Genomic DNA, 27,825 nt, shown 5'->3' with positions numbered 1-27,825 from the left:
GGTCACTTTCTTTTTTTTTTTTTTTTAATTGAAAAGTAAATTTATTTCAGGTTAATGTGAAGGTACAGATAACCAGGTCAAAATATTTGATTTTGTTAGGTAGAGTACCTATTGTGATTATATCCCTTACACAAAAGGTATGCCAAACAGCCCCCCCATGCCCATTCAGTGAGAGCACCCCCATGCCCCCTCTTTACCACTCCCCCCAACTTGAATTAAAATGAGTTTTTCTCCTATGTGGGCAGGCACTAGATCATCTACTGGATTCATATTAGTATTGAGTACATTAAATACTTGCTTTTCCATTCTTCTGATATTTTACTAAAAAAAATGTGTTTCAGCTCCATCTAGGATATTATAAAAGATGTGAATCTCCATCTCTTTATGGCTGAATAGTATTCCATGGTGTGCATGCACCACAATTTGTTAATCCATTCCTGAGGGGATGGGCATTTAGGTTGTTTCCATGTCTCGGAAATTATAAAAATTGGAATGCTTACTTCTTACTCAAAGGTTGTCTGTTCCATCCATCACTGGGAGAATTTGCCCCAAGTTCTATTACAAGAAAAAGGGGAGTTATAGGAAATTGGGAAGTGCATGTTGTCTTCTGGAAGATGGAAGCAGTAGGTGAAGAGGACTCCCCCTGCCTTAGTGGAAATGGTACTGGCCACTCCAGTTTTGTCACTGGGGTAGTCAGGGAACAGCAGGACAACACAGGGATGCTGGTGGCAGAAGGCCCCGAGACTTGCAGTGAAGAGCAGCATCTGTGCAGAAATCATACAAGTCAATTAAAAGACTATAAGGCCCCCAGCACCCTGCAAAGAGAAGGGTTTCTACTAAACAAACACACCAAGTCAAAGGTATTATCATTACTTTATCACTCTACCTTTGTTTTCTCCCAGACTTGTACAATTCCAAAGTAAATCTGAAGAATTCTGGACACGTATCCCATCTTATGCAAGGAGAAAGAATAGCATAAGCCTCTGGGTTAAGAAATTTGTGAACTGATGACAACATTAAGGAAGCAAAATATTTGTCTTGGGAGATGTCAGAAATAACATCTTTCCGAGAGATTTTAGCAAATGTGTTCTTTATGTTCTTGATCTGTTTAACCTTGCGACAGGATGTGGATCTCTCTTAGGGACTTCCAAACTCAAGCTGGGTTTTGGAATCTAAAGCCTCAATAAGCTTGCTTTCTCAAATAAGCCTTCTCACTCCTAGTTTAGTTAAAATTGTTTTAAGTGAGTGTGGGAAAGGTACTAGCAAAGTGGACACTGTCAGCTCTTGTTAAATAACACATCAGTCTACTGTCCACCTTCTAGATGAAATCTATTAAAAGTCTTTTCTTACCTGATTTTTTACTTGTGGAGAAAATGAGGCATGACCCACAAAGTTTATGAATGTTTTCCTATAGGATTCTGGAATAAGTAGAACAAATTAGATCACTTATTCTTTTTTTTTTTCCAGTAAGGAAGACAGCTATACTGATTTCTTTTTAGAATCATTTATTTCACCAGTGTATGGTGCCCCATGATCACATTAATGTACGCAGCTATGACTTAATAAAAAAAAAAAAAGAAAAAATAAAATCATTTATTTCTATTATTGAAGAAAAATTAGCAAATGTTTGCGGCTTTTTCAGGGTAGCATAGTGGGGGATTTTCTTCTGACTCAGGCCCATTTTCAGAGAATATGCCCATGATATGCGTTCTTGGTTATCACCCGTGTCTGGAGTCCTCCCCACAGGCTTCCTACACCTGTCTGTCATTTTAATATGCACATATTTTCTTAATTTTTATAATTATAATTTTTGTTATCTAAATATCGTATCTCAATCTATGGATATATTGTGGAAATACTGGCTCAGAAAGAAGGTAGTCTTATTTTACTGGAAGTATTTATATGAATAGAGATGACTACTTGGCAGGAATAATGCAGAAAGGATCCCCTCATCAATGGAATGGTCCCCTCTAATCTTTAATCAGATTTTATATTCAAAAAACAGAAAATATGTGAGAGACACGTGTGTTTTGCTCATCATTATATTCTAGTACTTGGCACAGTACAAGGTCCACAGGCCATAATCAACAAGTACTTATAGTAGGAATGCATACATGAATGAAGGCGAGGTCACTCCAGGCGCAAAGTACAAGAGGAAAACAAAGGGTTCTGCACTGACATAAAATAATCAGAGATTCATTTCCTTCCAGAGAAGAGAGTTTTGTTTTGTTTTTTAAATCCAAACACAGAATTACAGTTTTTGAAGGCTAAATTTCTCTTTTCTGACCACTAATTTTTGGCAGTAGAAATTAATCCCTAAGCAAACAGTGGTGGGAATTGGCAAGATTTTGTTTGACTAGCACTTCAGAGCTCAAGCCAGCTCCTATCTAGCCCTCCAGAAAGTTCAAGTTCCATGAAGCTTTCTTGAATTATATGTACCTAATGACTTGGGCTCCGGCATCAAACAGGGAAATGATATCTTGTCCAAAAATGTTTAGGTGTGTTATTCATGTCTCCTGCCCATAGGTAAAAAGTTCTTTGGGGGAAATAAAGCAGGGGAACCAAATGAGCTCTGACATAAGTTCAGCCACCCACTTGTCCTGTAATGACCAAAGGCGAGTCATTTACAAGTCTAAACTTCCACTTTGTCCTCCTTAACATCAAAAACGCCTCTTCTGGAAACCTCACAGGATTGTTAACAAAGTTCAAATTGAAGCAGATAAAATGTTTCAAACCACAGAATTCATTTGTGCAAAATTGTACTTTTCTTTATTTTCTCAACTAAATTTTTAATTTAGTTCCTGCATCCTATCCCTTAGAAAATAATTTAACCTAGCTAAATGAAGAAAATATCTGTCACTTCAGTGTTTTCTAGGCAATTTATATTTTCTGTATACTCATGCACAGGAATTCTCACCTCGCCCTTCCCCTCGTGGCATGTAGTATGTAAGGGTTTATGGAGCAGATCTTGTAAAGTAATTTGGGTCCAATAGGTGGCCAGGCATAGCAAATACAAATACAGAATGCTCACTTAAGTTTGAATTTCAGATGAACAAAATATTGCACAGGGCATACGTATTCAAAAAACAAAAACAAAAACAAAAATCATCTGGCCATTGCATATTTCTCTGGCACTTCAGTGTGGATTAGCAATCTACCACATGACACTGCAGTGGCACGGATGCAGTCTACCCCGATGTCTTTTCCTTGGTCTCTATCCTCAGTAGCAATCACTTAAGCTTCCAGGTCATTTAGCACATCTCCTGTCCTTAGGTCCATGTGGTAAATGCTACATTGTCTTCAATCTGATGCTGAGGCTTCCTTAAATCCATTAAGCCTGTTAGCCCCTTTTGGATCCTTCCCAGGAACATAGGAAATCGCCGAATCTGCTTCCATAGCATTCTGGGGGTTGAGATGTCTCTGAGTCTTTCTACCTAGGCATGTCACAAGGCCACCTCAGAGCTGGGTGCATCATGCTGGTGAGGGGGAAATTCTCTTCGAGTCTTGCACCTTCCCTGGACTTAGCCCAGGAGAAAGGCTGACGATCTGGGCAATTTGACTGATGATGGATGAGTCCCCAGAAACAGGGGAGTACACTGAGTTTCCTGGAGAGGATTGAGCAACATTCAAGCAGAACTCTTTCCTCCTCACCCCACCCTTTTTAAAATTTTCCCCAGGCAATGAAACCTTCACCTCCTCTAGTGGGGCAGATGGTGGAAATGGTGAGGATGAGTTACATTGACTTTTCCCACCCTTTCTTTCTATCAGATGTTCATGGTATAAGTTTTTATGCCTTACTTCAGGCTTTTCCCCTAACATTTTATATTATATTAAAACTTCAAATGTAAAGCAACATAAAGATTTCATGGTATACACCCATATGCCCATCCTCTAAATTCTGCCGTTCACATTTTACTCTGTTCACCACATAGCTGTCTGTCTATCCACCCGTTTTCATCCATCAATACTTGTTTTTTTTAACACATTTCAAAACAAATTGCACAAAAGAAATTCACTTTTAACTTTTTTAAAATTGTTTTGAATATACTAGCTCTTGCTATTCAAATGTTTGATTGTTAAGATGGTCTCTAGAGTTTGGAGCCTCGATTTTGTAATTCATAGGCCAAACAGGGGTTGTTTTCCCCTAAAAATGGGAAACTTGTGATAAACTTAATCAGTCCTGAGGCAAAAGATATCTCTGACTGAGCAAAGAAAGGACTAATTACATAAAATAAAGAGCAATATGTGTTTGGGAGAGGGTCACCAGTTAATACTTCAAGGTGTTTATTTATCTCATAATATGTTCTATATATAGCGCTGTGCAAGTGTAATATTGAAGACTACAGTTATGCGTTTTTAATTCTCTCCCTAGTATGTATAATGTTTATATTGTTTATTAAATATTCATCAAGATAAAGAGAAAAGTTTTAAAGGAGCTTTTGTGTGGAGGCTAAATAATATTGATCACATAGCCAAAATAGGAAAGGGTGAAATATTTACCTAAACAGGAACATTTTTTGTACAGAGGGGATCTCACTATGGTGCTCAGGCCTGTCTTGGACTCCTGGCCTCAAGTGATACTCCCACCTTGGCCTCCCAAAGTATTGGGATTACAGATGTGAGTCACCACACCCAGCCCAAAGACACATCCATGTTTACTCTACCGGCCAAAGAATGCTTCCGAGAATTTATAGGGATGTGGCGTGCTCCTCTTGAACTAATTCTGAGAGAATTATTTTCAGGTAGAATGATGCCAACTATGACCCGTGACTGATAGCTCCTTGTTCCTTTCTTTCACCATATTTCTCTTTTTGATTTTTTTGTTCTATATATAATATTTTAGTTACTTCAAAAAAAGAGGACTCTTTTCAATAGCCTTGGAGACCTGGAAGGAAACCTCTGTTTCTCTGAAAGTGATTTCAGCTAGTGAAACTTCTCATGAAACAAAGCTTGACTAAAAGCCAGACTCTTCAGATCCCTGGCAAACATGAGAGGGTGGAGGGGAGGTGAATAGAGCATACGTAACAGAACACCCAGTTCATTCCTAGGGCTGGCCCATTGGAAGCTTCATTTTTCTCAAACCAAACCTGGGGTTCTTCAGAAGAGTTATTATTTATTCATGAATAACTATATAGCTCTCTGAGCTAATAGAAAATCTGTTTGTTATTTATCTACATAGCAGAAGGGGCATGGTTATTTTAATGAACCATGGAAAGGTATGGGATTTCCATTTAATAGAAGCCATCATCCCTAACAATGTGTATGCATCAGAACACTTTTACCAGGGAGACCCAAGGACAACAATGCCAAGGATCATATTTCCTGGGATGAAAATGTTCTTTCAAACCACTTTTCTAGGTCAGTATTACCACATCCACTGGATTATTACTACCAAGTACAAAGATAAGGCTGAAGTAAATCTTAAACATTATATAACTACAGTATACATGTGTGCATGTATGTTTCAGAAGAAAAATGTTTTTACATTACCTTTTTTTTCTTTTCTCATGATCAGATTTTAGTGTTGATAAAGTGTCACTTTATTTAGTGTTGATAAAGTCTCCAGGAAATCTCTGCTTCTATCTCAGAAAGTCAAACCCTTATGTGAATTATAACTTCGTTTTTAGAATTCCAAATTATTTGATTCCCACCTGTATTTTTGAATACTGCCTTATGGCAACCTTACTCTCTTTCACGCAAGTGAAACAGACCAAGAAACCATAAATTGTGTGTATAGTTATTTAGTTAGTCATTCATTTATTCAGCAAAACATGTTGAATACATACTGTGTGCCAGGCAACTCAGTGCAAGAGTGCTGTGGATGCAGAAATGAATACAGAAACATATAAATATAAGATTTTACTACTTAGCAAAGTGCTCTTATGGCTTGTTACAGGAGGTCAAGAGGAGGTCAGAGGGCAAAAGAGGCATTAACTAGATTTTCCAGGTCACCAGGTTGGAGGGAGGGTCCAGGAAGGGGGTATTGAAGGTGGCAAGGGTATAGAACAGCATGACTCATTTCAGGAAACAGAGGTAAATCAGTATGGCTGGAGTGCAGGGGAGAGTTAGAAAGTGGGAAGAGATATTAAGGATAAAGAGAGGGCCAAATCTTGGATATCCCATGAATGATTCCTTTTTAAAGGGCTTGAATTTTAGTAGTTCTAGGCTTCCTCCTATGCATGGATATTTTGTAGGCAAGACTAATGAAAAACTTCAGTGATGGACTGTAAATTCTTTTTTTTTTTTTTTTTTTGAGACAGACTCTCACTATGTCATCCTCGTTACAGTGCTCTGGTGTCACAGCTCACAGCAACCTCAAACTCTTTGGCTTAAGCAATTCTCTTGCCTCAGCCTCCCAAGTAGCTGGGACTACAGGCGCCAGCCACAATGCCTGGCTATTTTTTGTTGGAGTTGTCGTTGTTATTTGGCAGGCCCCAGGCTGGTTTTGAACCCTCCAGCCCCTGTGTCTGTGGCTGGCACCCTAGCCGCTGAGCTACCAGCGCCAAGACATGTAAATTCTTTCTTTACTCTTTTCAGCAACACATTCTTTCCATTTTTGTATTCTTTGCCTCTTTATTTACTCTCTTTCCTCCAGGTTTAGAGTAACGTCTTCCACTCCCTCGTAGTTGATTTGTGCACCTCCAAGTATCTGTCATTTCCATGTTTTTACCTGTACCACCTGTTACGGTCCTCCTCTGAGTGAGAGTCAGCTAATTAAAGCTAAAATGTTAGTGCAAAAAAAAAGATTTCACTTCAGACGGGTCGTGAAGAAAATCTCAACCTGACCTACAGAAAAGATAGTCTTAAACTTGAGAACCAAGTCTAACCTTTCTGCTGCATGGATTAGATTTGCAAACAATGCCTACTTTTCTGTGCAATAAATTATTTTCTCTTTTAGGTCTGTAAGAATGAGGAGCACTTACAGAATTATGTATGACTCATTAAGTTCTACAAATCTAAACTCACATTTAGAAAGCATTGCCAGAAAATCTTACCTTGAGGGAAACAAGTAAGCGAGCTGTCAAAAAGTCAACAGTTACCTAATTGCTCTGGGAAATATAATGAATTTGTAACAGTTAGGCTACTGAAGAAACAGTTGGATTGCCCAGGCTTTCTGGGGTTGTGAACTTCCTCCTCCAGTGGGAGAAACTACCAGTAAAGGAAGAATGGCAATTTACATACCATAGCTAGGCTGAGCTGCCCCAGGGCTTAGTCACAGCCTGCCTATTTGAGACATCCTGGGAAATCCCGATTTGGAAGAGAACAAAAGTTAAAATCACAGTTGTTGTGCCTCTAAGTTTATTCTGTGCAATTCATATTCAGAGTTACTTCTGTTTATTTTTCATAAAAAGCTATTGCTGTTATCTTCTATCATGAGTTAGCTCTCACCCTAAAAGATACTGTAAGAGACATATTTTTCCTTGTTTTACTTCCTGCTTTCCAAGACTCCAGGAAAAACAGTTTCCATGGCACATCTTGCAGAGGACACATCTAGAATGAGTGCAGCAGAAAGTTCTACGGAGCATGCAGAGGTAAGAACACATTTCTAGAGGATGAATTGATCACATCTTGCACGGATACCATTTCTAGCAGTTAACTGTGCATTGATTAATACGAGTAGAAAGAGCTAGTTGTTTTGGTTTGTTTTTTTTTTAAGATAAGATTTGCTTTATATTTTTAATCAATGTTGTTTAACGTAGAAAAAGTATCTGGGTAACTGATACATTGCCTCTAACTTCTCTGAGCTACATTTTTTCTTTTACAAAATGAGAGGATTAAATGTGTCCAAATTCCTTTCAGCCTATTCCTGTCCTAACTATATAGGTTCCATATTTTGCCACTGACTTACAAGAATTTCATTCAATGTGAAATCTAAAAAGAATACTATTGCTATGGTTAGAAATAGAACATATTACCTATGGTAAAACTATTACATATTTTTCTTTAATTACTGCAACAGTTACTTGTTAATTAAATGTAGTAAAGTGCTTTCTTGAAGTTTTGGGGATTTTTTTCTGTTTTTTAAATAACCAAGGTACAATGGTAAAATAAATGTAACTCTATTGTTGATTTGGGTATTTGATCTAGCAGTCAGACATTGAATATATTAGAAGCTGGTATGGCTGTTATGGTAGATAAATAAATGCCCAGACACTTCGAACACAGATTACACTTTATAAGGAATAATTATAGGGAATTATTTATAGGGAATATCACTCTGTAAGCGGATCTTTACTAGAACCACTGAGTAAAAATCTTTATCAGATACCTTCACTAGCAACTGGAAAACAAAATAAATACAAATGGAAAGTTCCCCCGAATCTTTATATTTAATTGGTTTTGCTTCATTTTAATGCACACCTGAGGCATATGAACCAGGGTAAAACGCTGATTAATTTTCAGTGAAAGGCCTGGTGATACATGCATGGTTTACAAGCCATTCCTATCCACTGGCTTTCTATCTTGCTCTTTCCCCTCCTCCCCTGCTTATAATTGAACGTACTTCTAAGTTTCAGAAATATGTAGTCCTACCGTTATCAATAGCTTCTCTTATGGATTTAGTAACTAGCTTTTCAGTAATTCTTGTTCATAAAATAAAAATCAAGGGTCAAATAATTTACACTTTTCTTCCAGAGAAAATTACTTTGGAAGGGAAGAATTTTAAAAAGCACAGTCTCTTATTGTTCCACACCCGGATTCCCAGAAGGCAGGGACAAATAAATGTTCGCTGGTCACAATCTTTATATCAGAAATAGAAAGGAGACTTTTTGAGGACCCCAAAATCATGTTTCCAATCATGATCTAGAATGGAAGGATTTTGAACTTTAGTATGAATCAGGATTACCTAGGAAATATATTGAAAATAAGAGGTGCCCTGGCTCTCCTTCCAGAAATTCTGATCCATTGTTCAGGAAGCTTTGCCTTTAGCCTGCCTAATGGTGACTGATACACTCCTGTGGTGGGAACCACTGTTCTAGGATCCAGTCTCACCATACCTCTCCTTTGCTGAGCTTAGGTCACACTAAGTAGGACTGGATCACAGCATCTTTCAGATTAAAGACTCTTAATGTTTAGTCTGTCGTAATCCAGAATGGGTCCAGTTTCTTAGAATGGACCCATGTCTCTTCAATGACAGCGCCTAACATACTTGATACCTGGGTTTGGAGTCACTCTCAGTGCTTAGCCAAACCAGGTTCTTAAGGTCAAGAGCAAGTATAACCAATCATTCTGCATTTATTGACCCACAGAGAACTTTCTCTTTTGAAATGTAGTCTTATCTATAACACAGGTCTAAATAGGAAAAAGCTTAAGGAAATGAAAAACTCCATCTATACAGATATAAAAGATCATCAAATCCTAAAAGGCTAAAACCTAAGTAAGCAAGGATAGAAAATACAATTTTATAAATAATTCTTATTGGAAAAAAGCCCTTGAAATCCTGATGATTGCAAAAGAGCTATTTCCTATAAACATTTCAGGCAAAGGTCAACATGTTTTGAAAATGAATATTTTTTGCTCATGAATATTTTTAAGTACTTTTGTATCTACAGTAACTATGGAGCCTGATACTGAATGCAGGTGTAAGGGCTATCCTCATCTCCACTTCATTGTATACTTCCGTGACTCAGATATGAGATGGTAGTAAGACGATTGACTTACAATACAGGAACCAGTCCTTTATTTAAGTCAGTTTTGCTGGTGGTCAATTTAGGCAGATAGCCATTTCAGGAGCTTTTGTTCGTTCTTTAAATGAATACTCCCAATCCTGAAAAATAAATATCTAAAATGAAAGGGGATTAGCTTTTCCATGATAATAATAATTTATTAGCCATCTAAGTTTGTAATCTAATGACTTTATTCAAGGAACTGACTAAAATTATGCAGTGCCAGTTAATCTATGCCCACCCCTATAACATACTTATAATCATGGTCATTAAAGATTTTGGTTTTGGGGGGAGGTTAAATTTTATTTATTTTTATTTTATTATTATATATATATTTTTAGAGACAGAATCTCACTCCATCACTCAGGCTGGCGTGCAGTGGCCCAAACATAGCTCACTACAACCGCAAACTCTTGTGCTTAAGTAATCCTCTTGCCTTATCCTCCAGAGTAACTGGACTGCAGATGTGTGCCACCACGCACTGCTAATTAAAAAAAAAAATTATAGAGACCCAGGATCACTAGGCCAGTACTGGGATTATAGGTGTGAACCACCACATTTGGGATTGAAGTAGTTAACTTGTTCTAGGTTTGGAATCAATTTGCTGCATTTCAGCTGCATGTGTTCTTTATACTTGATTGTTCTATGTGGGTGGCTGTGGAAGTTTTGAGACAGATTATGTTATGGTCTATTATTTCACTTCCAAGAAACACAGTCAACAGTGTGTTTTCTGATTCACCTGTGCAAGTTTCAACTTGCTCAGCTTATCAGTGTTGCTGGGAGGGCTTCATTTGTTTCTGTCTGCACAAAGTTTATGTTTCTTGATTTTTGTGTGTCTCGAAACTTTTGTAATGACCCACATATTACTATTCCGACTTTTGTTAGGCATACTCTTCAGAATCTTACACACATGTTCATGGACACAGCTATTAAAATGACTTTTTAGAAATAGTTACTATGTAAATATCTGAAATGTACCCATGAAACTTACTTCATTTCTATGAATTGTCATTTTTTTGGAAAAAGATTGAAATCTACATTCATGACTTGGCGCCCATAGCACAGTGGTTACGGCGCCAGCCACATACACTGGAGCTGGTGGGTTCGAATCCAGCACAGGCCTGCCAAACAATACAACTCCAACCAAAATATAGCCAGGCGTTGTGCCAGGCGCCTGTATTCCCAGCTACTCGGGAGGCTGAGGCAAGAGAATTGCTTAAGCCCAAGAGTCGGAGGTTGCTGTGCTCTGTGACACCAAGGCACTCTACCGGGGGTGACATAGTGAGACTCTGTCTCAAAAAACAAAACAAGAGATCTACATTCATGAAATTTGCAATCCTCATCTCTGTCTTGCCCATTACAGTTTTATAGATACATTTATATTTTATTAGAGCATTATTTGGGTAACTAACCCATATAAAAGAGTCTAAAATATAATGTGAAGCTGATTCATTAATACACATGCACTTACAGTGGAGGATTTTTACTGGTAAAATCAGATATTTTTATAAATCACAATTTGAGAGTTGACCAAAATGCCCGAGATTTGTGAAGGACAGGGTTTCTCCTGCTTGTTTTATAAACTGTTTTGTTTTAATCTTGTTTCTTTCTTTGTTTTAAGTGCACTCAATCATCAAGAAGAAAGAATGGGACAAATTCTCTTGAACGAAAGATAAGGTGTTTGGAAAAACAGAGGAAAGAGGTAATTTAGAAGTGTATTTGAAGCCATGTGTGTGGTGGGTTAATGCTGAGTATGAAATAGTGTATTACCTCGTGCTTTTTATTTTTATCAGGGCATAATATTTATTTCTAGGATACTAGAAAGCACTATTTTGAGAAAAAAAATTTTTTTTATTCATCCACGTATCTTGTACTCAGTCTTTGTGTTTGTGCAGTGATGACTGAAAAATAACAAAGTCATAAATCTGGTAATCATAATCCTGAGTTTCTCAAAACTTAGATGCTCGCTTCACATAGACCATGTGGCTTATCACCTGTATCCTGCACGCCTTGCACCTTGACACACCTTGAAACTCAAACTGTTAAAGACTTTAAGTACAGATGACTTGTAATTTTGTTTCTCATGCCTTCTATTCATCTTTTATACTGCATAGAATATTTCCATCTGGAAAAACTATGGCAGAGTAATATTGCTGTGGCATAGAAATATGAATCTCTAAAAATGCCAACAGATCAGATATATTTATATAATAATATGATATAGTCTTATACTAAATAACTGTATCTATTTCCAGCATAAAACATACCTTGTAACTGCCACTCTGGATTAGGTATTTTGTTTTGTAATTAGGAGGTCTTACTGTTTTTCAGTCATGGGATATATCTTTTCAATGTCTGTTCCATGTTGATACGTGTTGGCTTTTCTCTTAATGTAGGAAGGGAAAACTCCCCTGCAAAAATGCTAAACCACAGATCATAAGTGTTCTTTCTGCCTTCTAATTAGCAGATAGTTTTAAGATCCACAAATTGTTTGCAGCCTAAAATTTTCCTATATATTTCCTATGACAACACTGTTATTCCTTGAAAAGCTATACTTTAAAAAAGGTGATATTGGCTCCGCGCCTGTAGCTCAGCGGCTACAGGGCCAGCCATACACTGGAGCTGGCATGTTCGAACCCAGCCTGGGCCTGCCAAACAACAATGACAACTACAACCAAAAAATTAAAATAGCCGGGCATTGTAGTGGGCGCCTGTAGTCCCAGCTACTTGGGAGGCGGGGGGCAAGAGAATCACTTAAGCCCAAGAGTTTGAGGTTGCTGTGAGCTGTGACGCCATGGCTCTCTACCGAGGGCAACATAGTGAGGCTCTGTCTCAAAAAAAAAAAAAAAAAAGCTGATATTATCCATTTGTTGAGAAAAGCACATTATTTCAAGCAAATGACTATCAGTTAATGGAGTCTAGGATTTGTTAATATAAATTCTGTTTTCGAAGAGTTGGAAAAATATTTCATTATAATAATTAAACACAGAGAACACTATGGAAAAGTTTGAGAAAAGATCCTTTATACATTAATGAATCTTACCCAAAACTATCATTACTTGCAAATTTTTGTCAGATTGTGATTGGATTAAACAAAAAGATGAAATTTTGAATTAAGAAAACTTAAAAGTTGCTATTTAACTAGTTTGTCAAGATGTATCTAAGACTTAAAAGTTTTTCATACGCAAACTGATTATTAAAAGATGATTCCAAGGCCAGGTGCAGTGGTTCACACCTGCAATCCCAGCATTCTGGTAGGCCAAGGCAGGTAGGTGGATTGCTTGAGCTCAGGAGTTCAAGACTAGCCTGAGCCAGAGAAAGACCTCTGTCTCTAAAAATATAGCCAGCATTGTGGTGGACACCTGTAGTGCCTAGCTACTCTGGAGACTGAGGGAAAAGGATTGCTTGAGCCCAAGAGTTTAAGGTTTCTGTGAGCTATGATGCCATGGCACTCTACTGAGGGTGACAAAGTGAGACTCTGTCTCAAAAAAAAGATCATTTCAATGAAAGGGAGAGCGTTTCTTAGCCCAATCAAAATTTGAAGGAAGGAATCTCGTCTTCACCCATGGTTTCTAAAATTTCAGGAATGGTGCATCTTAGAATGGGTACAGGCGAAACTTACTAAATGCAGAATACAAATGCCTACATACAGTAACTAAGAAAATGCCATGAAGGCTACGTTGAACAGTTTGATGAGAATATTTCAGATTGTATATGGAACCCGCACATTGTACCCCTTGATTGCACTAATGTACACAGCTATGATTTAACAATAAAAAAAATTAAATTAAAAAAAAAAGTTTCATTTTGACCAAATTTCTAGCTGGGCAGAAATTCTGTTTGATTCACCAAATTTTAATAATTTCAGCTCCTAGAAGTTAACCAGCAATGGGATCAGCAATTTAGAAGTATGAAAGAGTTATATGAAAGAAAGGTAAGCAACTCCATTTGGTATTTTCTTTAAATCAGTAATTCTGGTGGAACCAAGCCTGTGAACACTCACATTGATTTCAGCTACAAAGAGACTTGTGGGTAGCCAACTGTTGAAAAATGAGGGGAGGGATGCTGAGTATAATATTATTGGCCTCTTGGTAATGAAGATTAATGATCAGTGTCAGTGAATTGTCTTGAGCCTGGTTAAAGAAAGGTGCTAAAAATAGCCTTCAGCAATGTATCAAGAGTTCTTGTGCACATTTGTCATGATTTCAGAGTATCCTGGCCTCAGCTTTGTCACTAGCAGCCATACACACACAAGATTACATGTGATATGAGAGATGGTTCAAAGTTCACACTGTTTTATGCAAGTGTTGCTCCAGTTCCTTAATTAGATAGCAAAAGCTATTTTCCACAGATAAACAGTGGTAACAGTGAAAGTGTGAGGGAAAATGGGGCATTCCCCTCTTTCCTCTAAAGTACATTTGCTGTCAAAAAGCTTTTGCTTTAGTGAGAAAGGAACTTTTTGGAGAAAATCTCCTTTAAAAATTTAAAATCATTCTATCTTCAAAAAGACAAAAGAGAAAGTAAATTCCCTTAAATAAAAGAAACTTGACCGCAAATAATTCAGCAGCATTTGCTCCTTTCTTCCCCATTTTGATACCCAGAAATACTAAATTTAAAAGGTGCAGGCACCAGGCAACGGTCAGGCCGCCTTGCAGTTATCTATGCTGCCCAGAAAGAACGTTTAAACTGCTTTCCTGAAGCATGCAAGCGTGCGAAAACACGGTGCTAGCTATGGCTGTAACTCCCATTTAGGGAGATGCACCCATCTCAAGAGTCTCTCCCGGGACCGTGGTCACTCTAACGTCTAATTTAGCATCTAGTAACATTACGCGCTGCAGATCACAAAATCAAAAGCCACGTGTGTTTTTCCTCTGGGCTAGGCATGTTCTACCGATTCCCTGGCGCTCGTCGCCTTCTACGGAGAGTTAAGAATAGAGGGACAAACCTAGAGACCTAAGTCTGTGACCTAAGTCTTTATTTCCCCTGGGGTGGGGGTGTCTTGAGGGAAGGAAGAGCTGGAGGCTGTTGGGGGGGGAAGGAATGCGCGCTTTCCCCCTCGGACCTAGCCCCCTTTTCAATGCCAACATCCCGATCTAAGTTAGCGGGGTGCAGGTAGAACCTCTCCACGGGGAAGTCCGGAGTGGGCGTCTCCGTCCCTCCGCGCCCGGCCGGGAGTCTGTCCAGGGCGGTGTGAGCTTCCCGAGAAGTGTCTGCAAGTGTCTGTGAACCGCCTCGCAGGTCGCAGAGCTGAAGACGAAGCTCGACGCCGCAGAAAGGTTCCTCAGCGCCGCGGAGAAGGAGCGTCTCGAGATCCCGCGAGAGGACGAGCGGCCGCGGGGCCCGAGCCGGGAGCAGCGGCGGCGCGAGGAGGTGGGGCCGGGCCGGGGCGACCGCGCCCCCGGGGAACGAGCGACAGCCGGGACTGGTTTCCCGCTGAAAGCCCACGGTTTTATTCACCTCGGCTGGCTGCCGGGCCACCGACGTGTGCGGGTGTGGGGGTTACGCAAGTCCCTGAGAGCCACAAATAAGGCCACTTCTCCGGAATAAGAGGGAAGGCCGTGCCCTGCCCGCTTCCTCCTGTGGCCCGAAAGGGCGGGCAGTAGTTGGTCATCCCTACCCGGAAAGGGAGAAGTCAGCTGCAGATCTGCTGATACCTTTCTAGGGCACTTCTAGGTGAAAATTATAATTTTTGTTTTTATTCATATGCAGTATTTTTATTACTAGTATTAATAATATGGCAATATCTTGTATTTATACCGTATAGCGTACAGAGAGTTTTACAGATAGGTTTTAAGCTTGAGATCATAAAGATATTAACTTTTTTTTTTTCCTGAGACAGTCTCACTTTGTCACCAGCTGTAGAGTGCGATAGCATCATAGCTCACAGCAATCTCAAACTCTTGGGCTTAAACAATTCTCCTACCTCAGCCTCCCAAGTAGCTGGGACTACAGGTGCCCGCCACAAGGCTCAGCTATGTTTTAGAGACGGGGTCTCACTCTGGCTCAGGATGGTCTTGAACCTGTGAGCTCAGGTGATCCACCCGCCTCGGCCTCCCAAGTACTGTGATTACAGGCATGAGCCACCGCACCAGGCCAATACATTTTTTAAACGAATGTTATTTCTGCCATTTATTTCCCACTTGTGAGAAAAATTATTTTTGCCATAGTAAAGATGAACAAGCTAAGAAGTAAGGAGGTTGGCTTGCCAGTGTTCATAAAGTCGTTATGTTACAAAATGGGACTTGGACCTAGTTTCCAGATTCTAAGGCTCCATTAGTCGGGGCATAGCACTGGGTAATAACAATTGAGATGACAGTTTCTCCTAAAATGAGCTGTTTTTCTTCCTGGTTTTACTCTAAATTATTGGACTTCATGAATATTGTAGAAAATGGGAGGAAACCTTAAATTCTTAAATTTTTCTTCGTTAAGAAAAAACGAAGGTATAAATTTTCTCAGGTGAAACCTTATCGCTGATATCTTGGGGCATTGGCAATATTTTAAAACAGGAACAAACCTTAAGGCAGTATTTAAAATCATCACAGACCACTCCAGTCCAGGTTTTCCTACCTTACTGATGATGTTATTTGTCTCAGTGAGACAAAACAGGAAAACAGATTTTGGCAACTCCCTTTCTGCCATGCAGTAGTCATTTTCTTTTCCAAGTACACCCTAACCAGGAATCTTTGTCATTTTTCCCTTCTGCAGTTGGGACCATTTTCTAGTTGGAATAATTTTCTCTTAAATTTTCTAAATTAGAAAATAACTGGCTCATTTTCTGAGTATACAGGTCCACTCTATTAACTAAAAGCAAATAAAAATGTTTTCACTTTTAAAGAAAATGAATTACCTAAAGTGGATTTTTAAAATTTCATTGTTGTTTGGGAAATATGAATTACTAAAATCACATACTTTAGCACATGTATTAACTATTTTCTCATCTTGAGTTACCAAAATTGTGCAATATTTGTCTTTACCTGGTTAAAATCTCAATCTCATTAAGAATCCAATTTACTTTACAAAACTTTTGCCATCTGATGTATACCACTAAGAGATAGGAGACTTATTGTCTGAATCCATAACCTGTTAGTGAGTGTCTAAGTGCGGAACCTTTAGTCATTTAAAATTTTAAATGATGATCTAAAAAACAGAAGACTGGTAGGAGGCAATTGAACTAGTTGATTCCTACATTTGAAAAATAATAATCGCAGCAATGTAGTGCTTTGGATAATTATATTTAGTGAAAGGTTTTATTTGTCTAAAAATTGTCCTCTCTTCCCTTTCTGTAGTACAGAATGGTGTATAACTGAGCTTTGAGATATTTAGTATTGTTTTATTGCAAGGACAGTTTTTTTCTATTTAAGATTTTCAACTATTTTTCTGATTCACTTATCCATCACTTTAGTGACAGTATATGGGAACCTGTTTATTCTACAGACCCATGTATTTGACCTTTGAAAGTAAAAATTGGGGATCTTGATTTTTTTCCCCTACAGAACTTCTAAGGTACTCCACTAAGTTTGGATAAAAGAAAAATTTGTTCAATACTAACACCTGTCCACCCAAAGAATATTGCTCCAATGGAACGTTAAGTGAAAATCTTCCAGGTCCTGTTATTACTTTATTTCAAAAGGGTGACCCTTTCAATCTGCCACAGCAGCTGATGTATCAGGATTTCTACAATATCATCTCCTTTAACATTTATTGACTTTGTTTTCTTGCTTTTTACCTCAGAAGGAAAAAGAAAGCCTAAATGAAGAATTACATGAATTGAAGAAAGAGAATAAGCTTTTGAAAGAAAAAAATGCTCTTGCAAACAAGAAGAAGGAGCATTTGGAATGTGAAATAAAACGCCTTAATAAGGTATCAGGCTGGGCTACGCGTGGGAGATCAAAATGAGAGCTTCCTATATAAAAGCACATTCTTACTGAGAGTCACAACAAAATCTAGCCTGCATTGTGGGTCCCAGCCTTGGGGGATTGCACAACACTTTCTCTGTGATTTTAGAAATCACTCACATCTGCAGCTTTCAGCCCTCATTGGGTAAAGAGGCTTTAGAGAACGTATGTCCCTGCAAAGAATTATCACAAGAAAGAGAAATAGGAGAAATTATAGAAGACTCTTTTTTATAAATGCCCCCCCCCTTTTTTTTTAGTTTGAAGAACCACATAAAGCAAGTGGGTGTTTGCGAACAATAACGTATCTCTTGGTTAACCACAAAAGCTTCCTGAGGAAATAAGCTGCTCTTTAAAATTATCACTATGGAGTTAGGTGTGATACTAACTATATGGAAGGAAGCATGCAAAATGCCATCCCCCAGGCTGAGATGGCGGCTATCCCAAACCTAAAACTAACCTTTATTGGTGTGGGGCAGGAAAGTGCAAGTGGTTTAATACCTTAGCTCCAACTTAATTCTTCAAAGGTACTGCCTGTGAATTGCAGCAAAAGAATGGTGATGATGTGTATGTGTGTATTGTTTTATGGATGTATTACTTAACTATTATGGGGAAATGGTGTCTGACTAATTCGGGGGGGGGAAAGTCCTTTGCAGTTAACTTTTCCAAGAGCCAAGCCTCATGCAGAACATAGGAATGCAGTAGCACATGGTTGATTTGAGAGATGCACCTCTCAACTACATAGCTTATGACCAAAGCCATAGAAATGGTCTTTCTTCTAAAACAAGAGTAAGTTTTGGCCTTAAAAATGTGCTCAAACCCTGCATTTTGGACTGAGTGCTCATGGCCGTAGTTAACGAGAGTTCAGAAGTGTCATTTAAAGATCCTCAAAGCATTAAGTACATGCCTGCCTAGCTGATAGGATGTTTTATTACAGATGTGATCCTATATTAGGATCACAAATTATTCTTCGGAAGAAAATGGGAAAGTGGAGATTGACTTCATAAATAATATACTTTATCCTCTAAGAGATAAAAACAGTGTTTAAACATACAAATTCAGGGCAAATACGTATCTTTTTTTCTTTTATTCTCTGCTGGAAAATCTTCTACAAATGAATTAGAGGAACTAAGAATAATTGAGATTATATTAAAAATCCCTCCCATTTTTGACTCCCTATTACAAGTTTTCTTACACTTTCTAGTTCATTTCCCTAAATGTGGGCACGAAGATGTAAAGCTTGTAGGTATCAGAATAGCCAAGAATGCTGGTTTCCTGCTTATGTCCATGTGCACGGCTCATGTTTGTGTATCTGTATTTATAGTTCACAGAAAATTTTCTAAAGTTAGAAAAGTAATAATTTTATCATTCTGGTAAATATATCATAAAATCTCAATGAGAAAAATTAATTTTAGTAAAACTCAGATTTCTATACAAATGTCACCTCCCAAAGATGACTTTCTTGGTTATCCTAATTAAAACAACATACTCTACTGCTGGTATTTCCTGCTTTAATTTTTTCTTGGAATTTATTACTATTTATGTTTAATGCCTTACATTTAATGTCTTATTTGTTTTCTATCTCTCAATCTTGATTGTAAAAGCTCGAGAACTGCAGAATTTTGGAAAGCTATTTTCTTCACTAGGCACAGTAGGCACAGTGTCTAGGGCCCATAATACTTTATGGAGCCCATAAATATTTTTACTTTCACTTAAAATCAGAATAAATAATAAGATTTTGTTGAAAATATGTTTTAATATGTGTAGTAGAGCCTCCAGAGTTGACCACTTCCCTACATTGACCACCACCTTACGTTGACATGGTTTTCACAGACCAGACACACGCACCACATGTACATATCAGCACAGTAGGCCTAGTTCCTTATGTTGACCACATCCCTATGTTGACCAGTTTGTTATAGTCTCCCTAGGGTGGTCACCTTCCAGAGGCTGTACTGCATTTGTTTCTATAACAAGACAGTTATAAAATATAGTTTTAATAAGTGGTTTTATGGAGAAAGGGACTCTCAAAGGCAATGTGTTAATGTGGTCCTGAGATTTTTTTTCTGTTTTGTTCATTGCTTTTTCCTTAGTGCCTAGAATAGGATTTGCTTACAATAAGTTCCTAACTATTTCTTAAATGGGTAAATGAAAGAATGGATGAATAAATGAATTTAATTAGATAGTATATAATGTGTTCAATAGCCGATTTTGAACCTAAGGTTTATGCATCAATGGCAATACATTACTTTTGAATAGTAAGGAAAATAAAAGGACACTTAAAGCCAGAAGAGATTTATTCCACACATCTGTACCTTCAATTGTCACTTAAAAACACAGATATAAAGGGATAGTTATGAAAAGGGTTTTTTCTCAGTTAGCACATGTATTATGAACCTAATGAAGTAAGATGCTATTGTTCTTCTATTTTACAACAAATATTTTTCTTTTCTTTTTACCACTGTTATAGAAGTTACTCAAAATGTTGACTTCAGTGGCTGATTGCACACACCACTCCTCACAGCATGGAATTTGGGTCCTACCCTACTGGTGCAAGCTGACTGCCTGCTGACCCAGTCCCTCAGCAACAATTCGTAATATGTCAGCTTAGTAATTAAGTTAGATTTTCAGAAGTTCACCCAACTATGTGTACTCAAACCAGTTTATTTGCTTTGAAGAAAAAATATCCAAGGGTCTTATTTTCATCAAGCCCTTGAGGAGAAGCCAGATGTTTAAACAAAGTGATAAAAATTTATCTGAGGCTAGTCAGCCAGTGCTGCCCATGGGCAAAATTGGTTTGTCTGCCATTTCACTAGTGTGAGATGGGTAGGTTTGCTTAGTAGACCTGCACTGATAGAAAACAACTATTCTAGAATAGGTTACAGGTTTTTTGTTCAAAGAAATTAGGAAACTGCAAGATGGGATAAATATCTATTAGACTCACCTTTCATTTATGACTCATTTGCAAAATTTCTGGAATGCTGACTAGCATGAAAGTAGACCAGGAAAAATAACAAGACCCACAAAAGGACTTTATCTGTAGGTATGGGATAAGGACCCAGCATATTTGATCGCCATCATTCACTTAGCTCACTCCACCCTAGATTCTCTCTACTACTATTCAAACATTTTTTAAATTTTTTAACTATTCTGATATTTCCTAGAGCTTAATATAAATCCTCACCAACATAAATTATTAAACAACTTTTATTGTTTCTTTAAATTCTTCCCAGAGGAAGAAAAAAGTTTTTGTTTTTAATACAACTTCTTAAAAAATGATAGTCGTTCACTAAACAGTATTTATAGAATTCTAAGACATTCTTTTAAGAAATTCCCAGTCTGTCCACACATACTCAAAACCACTAATTTGCTTTTCCTATCCTACCTCTATGACCACATCGTATAGTCATGCAGGAGAGTGAGTTACCACAAATATCATCAAACAGACACCATTGAAATTACTGAAGAAATACTCACAAAGGAAGTGAAATTTTCTTATAGCTCTGAAAATGAACCTTTTCTATTTGCACAGAGGACTCATTCGATAATGAGCAAGTAGTCATAATGTGGGCTTTGAGGCCACGCCAGGATGAGAAATGTTCCATCATAATATATGGAAGTGTATAATAATTGTATTGAGCTCATCATGATCCCAAAATCTTCAAAATAGAGGCAGTGTCTTTTACGTGATATGACCAAATACAGTATATGTAGACTATCAGAAGCTAGTAAGGATGATAATCTTTTGCTGGTGAACATAAGTATCACTTATTTTCTTAGTCCCCTCATCCCACAGTAAAAAGATCAACTTAGGGTGGCACCTGTGGCTCAAAGGAGTAGGGCACCGGCCCCATATGCCGGAGGTGGTGGGTTCAAACCCAGCCCTGGCCAAAAACTGCAAAAAATAAAAATAAAAAATAAAATAAACTTATACTGGATATCAGAAAAGCAGAGAACTCTCTCTTCCCTGTAGTGAGTTAAAGAATGTTTTAACAAGAAATAAATAGGACTTGGCTAGGCCAGAGCAAAAAGGCAGCATAATAGAGCTGGTAGATAATGAATCTGCATAGACTCACATTTCTGTGTATTTTCCTTTCTCCTGTTGGGGACATGGTACAGTTATATAGCAGAGTATTACTCAAAACATCATCTGGGACCAGAAAAATCAGCTTTGAAGCATATTCTCAGACCCTACTCCCAGATCTAATTCAGAATCTTCGAGGGGCGGTGGCTAGGCCTGGGTATGGTTACTACCTCTGATGCTTCCTAACGTTTTAGCATCATCTATTGAATTACTTTTAATTAGGTCAGAGAATCTAGAAAGGGCAATAGATGTATTTTCTTTTCCTAGTTGGTTAGGTGGAGGAGAGGCCAACACCAAAACCCCCTAAATATTAACAAGGATTGAATAGCATAGGCATCATCAGGGAGAAAAGGCAGATTCTTAAAAAAAAAAAATATATATATATATGTGTATACCAAAAAAAACAGAAAAAAGTAATGTAAGCAGCATCATAAATGAAATTCTACCTTTGGGTGCATTTGAAATGATTTTAGCAATTATAAAGGAATTCATATAACATGGGAAGTCTTAGATCAACAGTATGCTCATCTTCTAACATAGGCTCTTCAGGATGCCTTGAAAATAGAGTGTTCTTCGTTTCCTGAGGACTGTTTAAGGAAGTCTGAAGAGTGCTGCCATGAAGAGATGAGAACAGAAATGGAAGTTCTCAAGCAGCAGGTGAGGGTCTGGAAGCGGCATAAGCACAAGGAGAAGATAGGGCCTGTTTTTCACACGTCTTTGGACACTTGTCTTGCTGCTCAGAATGTGTCAAAAGTTTTTTCATTTATTTTGATTAGAATTGTGCCATTTTAAGGCTTGATAGGAATAATATAGAGCAGGAATTCACTCTCACACTTTATAAAATAGGGAATTGAGTTTCAGCTGGATTAAATGGCTTACCCAAGATCGCAGTTAAAAGAGGGGCATGCTAATTAACCTTTGGGAGAGAATCTATTAGCATTGAGTCTAGAGAGTTTCATGTAGACCTGGTTTATTTTAAACTCACTACTATTCCAAATTCTGGACCTTCTCAGAAAATAGTAGAAGCCAGATTGTGATTTGGCGTCTGCTGGCCTCCAGGCCTTTGAATAGTAAGGGCAATTTTAAAGAAAATACTTTGCACTGAGTATAATCACAGAACAGCCAGGTTTGCTCAGCTGTTCCAGGTATGGATAGCACCACCTAGTAATTTACTGACACACAGCAGCGTCCTCCTGCCAACTTGCCCAACCTCACACTGTTGCCAAGTGGACAGCAGGAGTAAGGAGCACCTGCACTTTCTGCCCATACCTATTGGCAGCACGGAACTGCAGGCATATAGCACTGTCTGGACTACTTGTGCCTAAATTGCGTTCAGTCGGCTGGTGTTCACTTAGCTGAGGGGCCAACCATGCATATCCCATCTCTTTTCCTGTGAGAGGTTCTATAAACTAAGACAGGTAAAAAGCTGGAACTGTTGATAGCAGTATCAATAAATACAGGATACGTATAAGAAACCTAATCCCTGGATCATATATTATCAATAATACCTATATTAGTAGTGGGGGAAAGGATGTCACAGAACAAAGAGTTGAAAGTATTCTTGTTCCTGGGTATGATTTGTTGGCTGTTTTTGCTCTGAGTAAGTTGCAATTACAAGGGTTTTGAAGTAATACACACACACACACACACAAAACTGAGCAATTGTGTTATTGTTGTTATTCACTTTATTGTTATTATTTCACAGGAAATAGCCCATCTGTAAATAGATCCAAAAATTCCATAACATTTGATAGTGAAGTTGGGTTTTCTCTTTCATATATTTCATTTGAATAATCTGCTTCATTATATTCAGGATTATATACATGTAAGGTCAGATAATTAGGTTTGTGAACTCATTCTAGAAAAAGGTGCTACATGTGCTATTGCTAAATATCAGTGCAGTCACCTTTGAAGTACTCCCCTTGGGAAGCTCTGCATCAATACCACTGCCTAGTCTGCCCTTCACTAGTTCCCAAAGCAGTTTTGTTTATGACATTTTTTTTATTGTTTGGGATTCATTGATTACATTTGTTAGGTAAAGTCCCTTTTATAAATGTGTCCCACCCCTAAGAGGTGTGCCATGCACTGTGCCTCCCATCCCTGCTCTCTCTCCCACCTCCCCTCTCCTTGCTCTCTCATTCCTCTACCCCCCACCTTGTATCAAATCATCTACTGCCTTCCTATTGGAATTGAGTACATAGGATTCATGCTTCTCCATTCTTGTGATGCTTTACTAAGAAGAATCTGTTCCACCTCCATCCAGGTTAATACAAAAGATGTAAAGTCTCTATCTTTTTTAATAGCTGAATAGTATTCCATGGTGTACATATACCACAGCTTGTTAATCCGTTTCTGGGTTGGTGGGCATTTAGGTTGTTTCCACATTTTGGTGATTGTAAATTGAGCTGCAATAAATAGTCTAGTGTAAATGTCCTTATGATAAAAGGCTTTTTTTTTCTTCTGGGTAGATGCCCAGTAATGGGATTGTAGGATCAAATGGGAGGCCTAATTTGAGTTCTTTGGGGATTATTCCCCATACTTCCTTCCAAACAGATTGCATTAGTTTGCAGTCCCACCAGCAGTGTAAAAGTGTTCCCTTCTCTCCACATCCATGCCAGCATCTGTAACTTTGAAACTGTGTGATGTGGGCTATTCTCACTGGGCTTAGGTGGTATCTCAGGGTAGTTTTGATTTGCATTTCTCTGATGATGAGGGACAATGAGCATCTTTTCATATGTTGGTTAGCCATTCATCTGTCTTCTTTAGAGAAGGTTCTAGTCATGTCTTTTGCCCAGTGATCTATGGGGATTATTGTCTCTTTTTTTGTTGATTAATTTGAGTTCTCTGTAGATCCTAGTTAGCAAGCTTTTGTCCAGTTCATGATATGTAATCCAAAGCAATTTTGGAACTCTTTTTATGGAATGGCCATCAGGTATAACAATTAAATTCATAAACTCTTCCTAGAAAAAGTGCTACATGCCTCATTGCTGGATATCACTATGGTCATCTTCAATGTATTCTCCTTGGCCATCTGATGACCATAGTGATATTCATCAACGAGGTGCCCAGCACTTTTTCTAGGATGAGTTTGCAGACTTCATTGTCTAACGCCCATAGCTTGAAAATAAACCCATAAAGAGAATAAGGGTAATATACCCAGTGTCAAATCTCTGTCAAATTCTCAACCTTAAAGTACTGTTGGTGCTAGCCAGTGTTCCTTTGCAGGGGGAAAAAAACCACACTGGCTATGTTCAGACATTTTGTCTTGGTTGCTCATATATAGTGTACATCATGTGCAAGAGTCACTCTGACTCATGGAGTTTACAGTAATGTTTTAGTTCATATTTTATATATTTGTATATAAAATATATATAAATATATATTATATATATAATATTTTATATATTTATAGACCGTGGCAGGTACTAGTTTTTCATAATCCCCAATGGGAAATCCATCTTCTTAGTTTAGGGGTGGCTCCATTGATGACTTTCTGCACATGTATCTTAACTGCACATTTCTTTTTTTTTTTTTATTAAATCATAGCTATGTACATTGATATAATCATGGGGCATCATTCACTAGCTTCACAGACCGTTTACCAAGTTTCACATATACCCTTGTAAGATGCACCACTGGTGTAATCCCACCAATCCCTTTCCCTCTACCCACCTCCCTCCCTCCTCCCTCCCCTCCCTTTCCCCCTTCCCCCTATTCTTAGGTTGTAACTGGGTTATAGCTTTCATGTGAAAACCCTAAATTAGTTTCATAGTAGGGCTGAATATATCGGGTACTTTTTCTTCCATTCCTGAGATACTTTACTAAGAAGAATATGTTCCAGCTCCATCCATGAAACATGAAAGAGGTAAAGTCTCCATCTTTCTTTAAGGCTGCATAATATTCCATGGTGTACATATACCACAATTTATTAATCCATTCATGGATTGATGGGCACTTGGGCTTCTTCCATGACTTAGCAATTATGAATTGGGCTGCAATAAACATTCTGGTACAAATATCTTTGTTATGATGCTAACTGCACATTTCTAATTGGGCATATTTCTGAATTCCTGATACAGGCTCAAAGAGGAAAATGTAGAGAATTGCCACCCTAAGTGAGGTGAAAGATAAAATTAAGTTGTCATTTGTATTTCTCCATCACACCATGATGAAATATTTATGAAAAGAGGGTAGAAATGTCTCAGGTTGGAAAGGCCTAGATAATAGCTTTTCTGAAATCTTTTAAATGACTTAAGCGTAAAGGAAGCTAATAGTAACAGCCAGTTAATATTTCATAGGTGCAAATATATGAAGAAGACTTCAAAAAGGAACGATCGGATCGGGAAAGACTTAATCAAGAGAAAGAGGAGCTACAGCAAATCAATCAAACTTCTCAATCCCAGTTGAATAGGCTGACTTCTCAGGTACAAATCAAAACAAAATAATGTTTTCCAGGATATGTGTATTTTATTTGTATTTTTTTCATTTAAAATAATGAAGACTTTTTGACTTCTGTTAGTTGACATTGGATTTTCTTAAGAGGTTAGCACCTAGGACGAAATCATTCTTAAACAATCTTGTAAGGAGATGAAAATGACTAGAAATATATTTTAACTTAAATTTATTAAAGAATTAACCAAGAATTTGGATTCCAAAGTCTTTTATAAAATACAGTTCATTGATCTTTTTCTCATAATATTTATCTTGGTAGTTCAACTAGTTCAACTACCTAGTACTCAAATAGAATGAAGTGGTTTCTAAAGTCTAGTTGTTTTCTTTGAAGAGCTATGTGGGAAAGCTCTTGTCTGCCAAAAATGCACATATTTCTAAACACCATTTACATGTGAAACTGAGGATTTTGTTCAGTGGGTTCCCAGCTTTAATGTAACTGGAGCACTTTCAGAAAGCCAGATAACAGTCACCAGTTTATTAAAATAGAATATATTAAATGAAAGCACACTAAAATTGGGCATATTAGGATAGATTAAAGTAGATGGAAGAAGTTGCCCTGATGGGTAAATACTGATGTTAATGAAGGAAAATGTAGCTAAGACAATTCTGGCTTAAAAAAAAATGAAATGTAACATTTTTGATTTGAAAAATTATCCAATGCTTTTGAATAAATAGAAATTATGGGACGTGCTGTGGCAGCCCTTAGCCTTAAGAATCTTACTTAGTCTTAGAAGAAATTTTAAACTATTAGTCATCTTCTTCCTCCTCCAAATACAAAGTAGGTGATGAATTAAATTTAATTTCTTTTCTGATTTTTATTGAAGGATTAACTTGAAATTCCTGATTTTACAAAGAAAAAACTTTCAGCAGAGAATCCTAAGAAATTAAAGGAATAAAATAGTAGCAAAAATATAATTAAGTAATTTTCTGAAAATAATTTATGCAACCTAATCAGTAACTTATAAAACAGTAGTTACAAAAACATTTTGGTTATTCTTGGTAAAGTAATCACCCTCAAGTTTATTTCTTACATGCAAAACATCCTTAATTTCTTTTAAGTTGTGACTGTATAAATAATTTCATTTCCTGGTATATTTTAGTTTTATTCATTCTACTAAGTTCAGATTGGTGATAAATTGGTATATAAGACTGGCAATGTCCTTGCCATTACAACTTTTTCATTCTAACCAGGAATGTATATTCTTTTTTTTTTTTTTTTTTTTCCCATTTTTTTTTTTTATTGTTGGGGATTCATTGAGGGTACAATAAGCCAGTTACACTGATTACAATTGTTAGGTAAAGTCCCTCTTGCAATCATGTCTTGCCCCCATAAAGTGTGACACACACTAAGGCCCCACCCCCCTCCCACCAGGAATGTATATTCATCTATGTAACGGTATATACTGTATAATCCACAGATCATTTTCTGTGTCACCTGTAAAGTAATTTTTGCTTTATATCAACAGAATAAATGTATTCCCTAAATACAATAGGGTATAATTGTGCTTATTAACTAGGGAACAAACTTAACGATCTCTAAGTGTTATCTCACAACATCAAAGCTTTTCTTTAAAGTAATTATAGCCCAATCATTTATTTTTAAAAAGTGTTCCTCCCTCTGGGAAGAGGATGATAGAACTCATAAGGAGATATAGTAGATGATTTCATGATCTAGGTTAAATATATGTACAGCAGGTTAAATGCTATGATATAATAAAAAGTACGGGCATTA

At 37.6% G+C, this 27,825-nt stretch overlaps 1 protein-coding gene across 1 annotated transcript in view; it reads left to right on the top strand.

Moving 5' to 3' along the window:
- Positions 1-27,825, top strand: part of TNIP3 (TNFAIP3 interacting protein 3) — a 49,219-nt gene that overhangs the window by 6,414 nt on the left and 14,980 nt on the right. Inside the window, exons 2-8 of the mRNA XM_053573586.1 lie at positions 7,446-7,532; positions 11,287-11,367; positions 13,534-13,599; positions 14,904-15,035; positions 17,397-17,525; positions 22,182-22,298; positions 25,940-26,065. Of these exons, the coding sequence (XP_053429561.1) occupies positions 7,446-7,532; positions 11,287-11,367; positions 13,534-13,599; positions 14,904-15,035; positions 17,397-17,525; positions 22,182-22,298; positions 25,940-26,065 (738 nt within the window). The remainder of the gene's footprint in view (positions 1-7,445; positions 7,533-11,286; positions 11,368-13,533; positions 13,600-14,903; positions 15,036-17,396; positions 17,526-22,181; positions 22,299-25,939; positions 26,066-27,825) is intronic.

This window comes from Nycticebus coucang, chromosome 1 (genome assembly GCF_027406575.1).
Source record: "Nycticebus coucang isolate mNycCou1 chromosome 1, mNycCou1.pri, whole genome shotgun sequence".
Lineage (NCBI taxonomy): Eukaryota > Metazoa > Chordata > Mammalia > Primates > Lorisidae > Nycticebus > Nycticebus coucang.
This window is presented reverse-complemented; position numbering and strand designations above follow the sequence as displayed.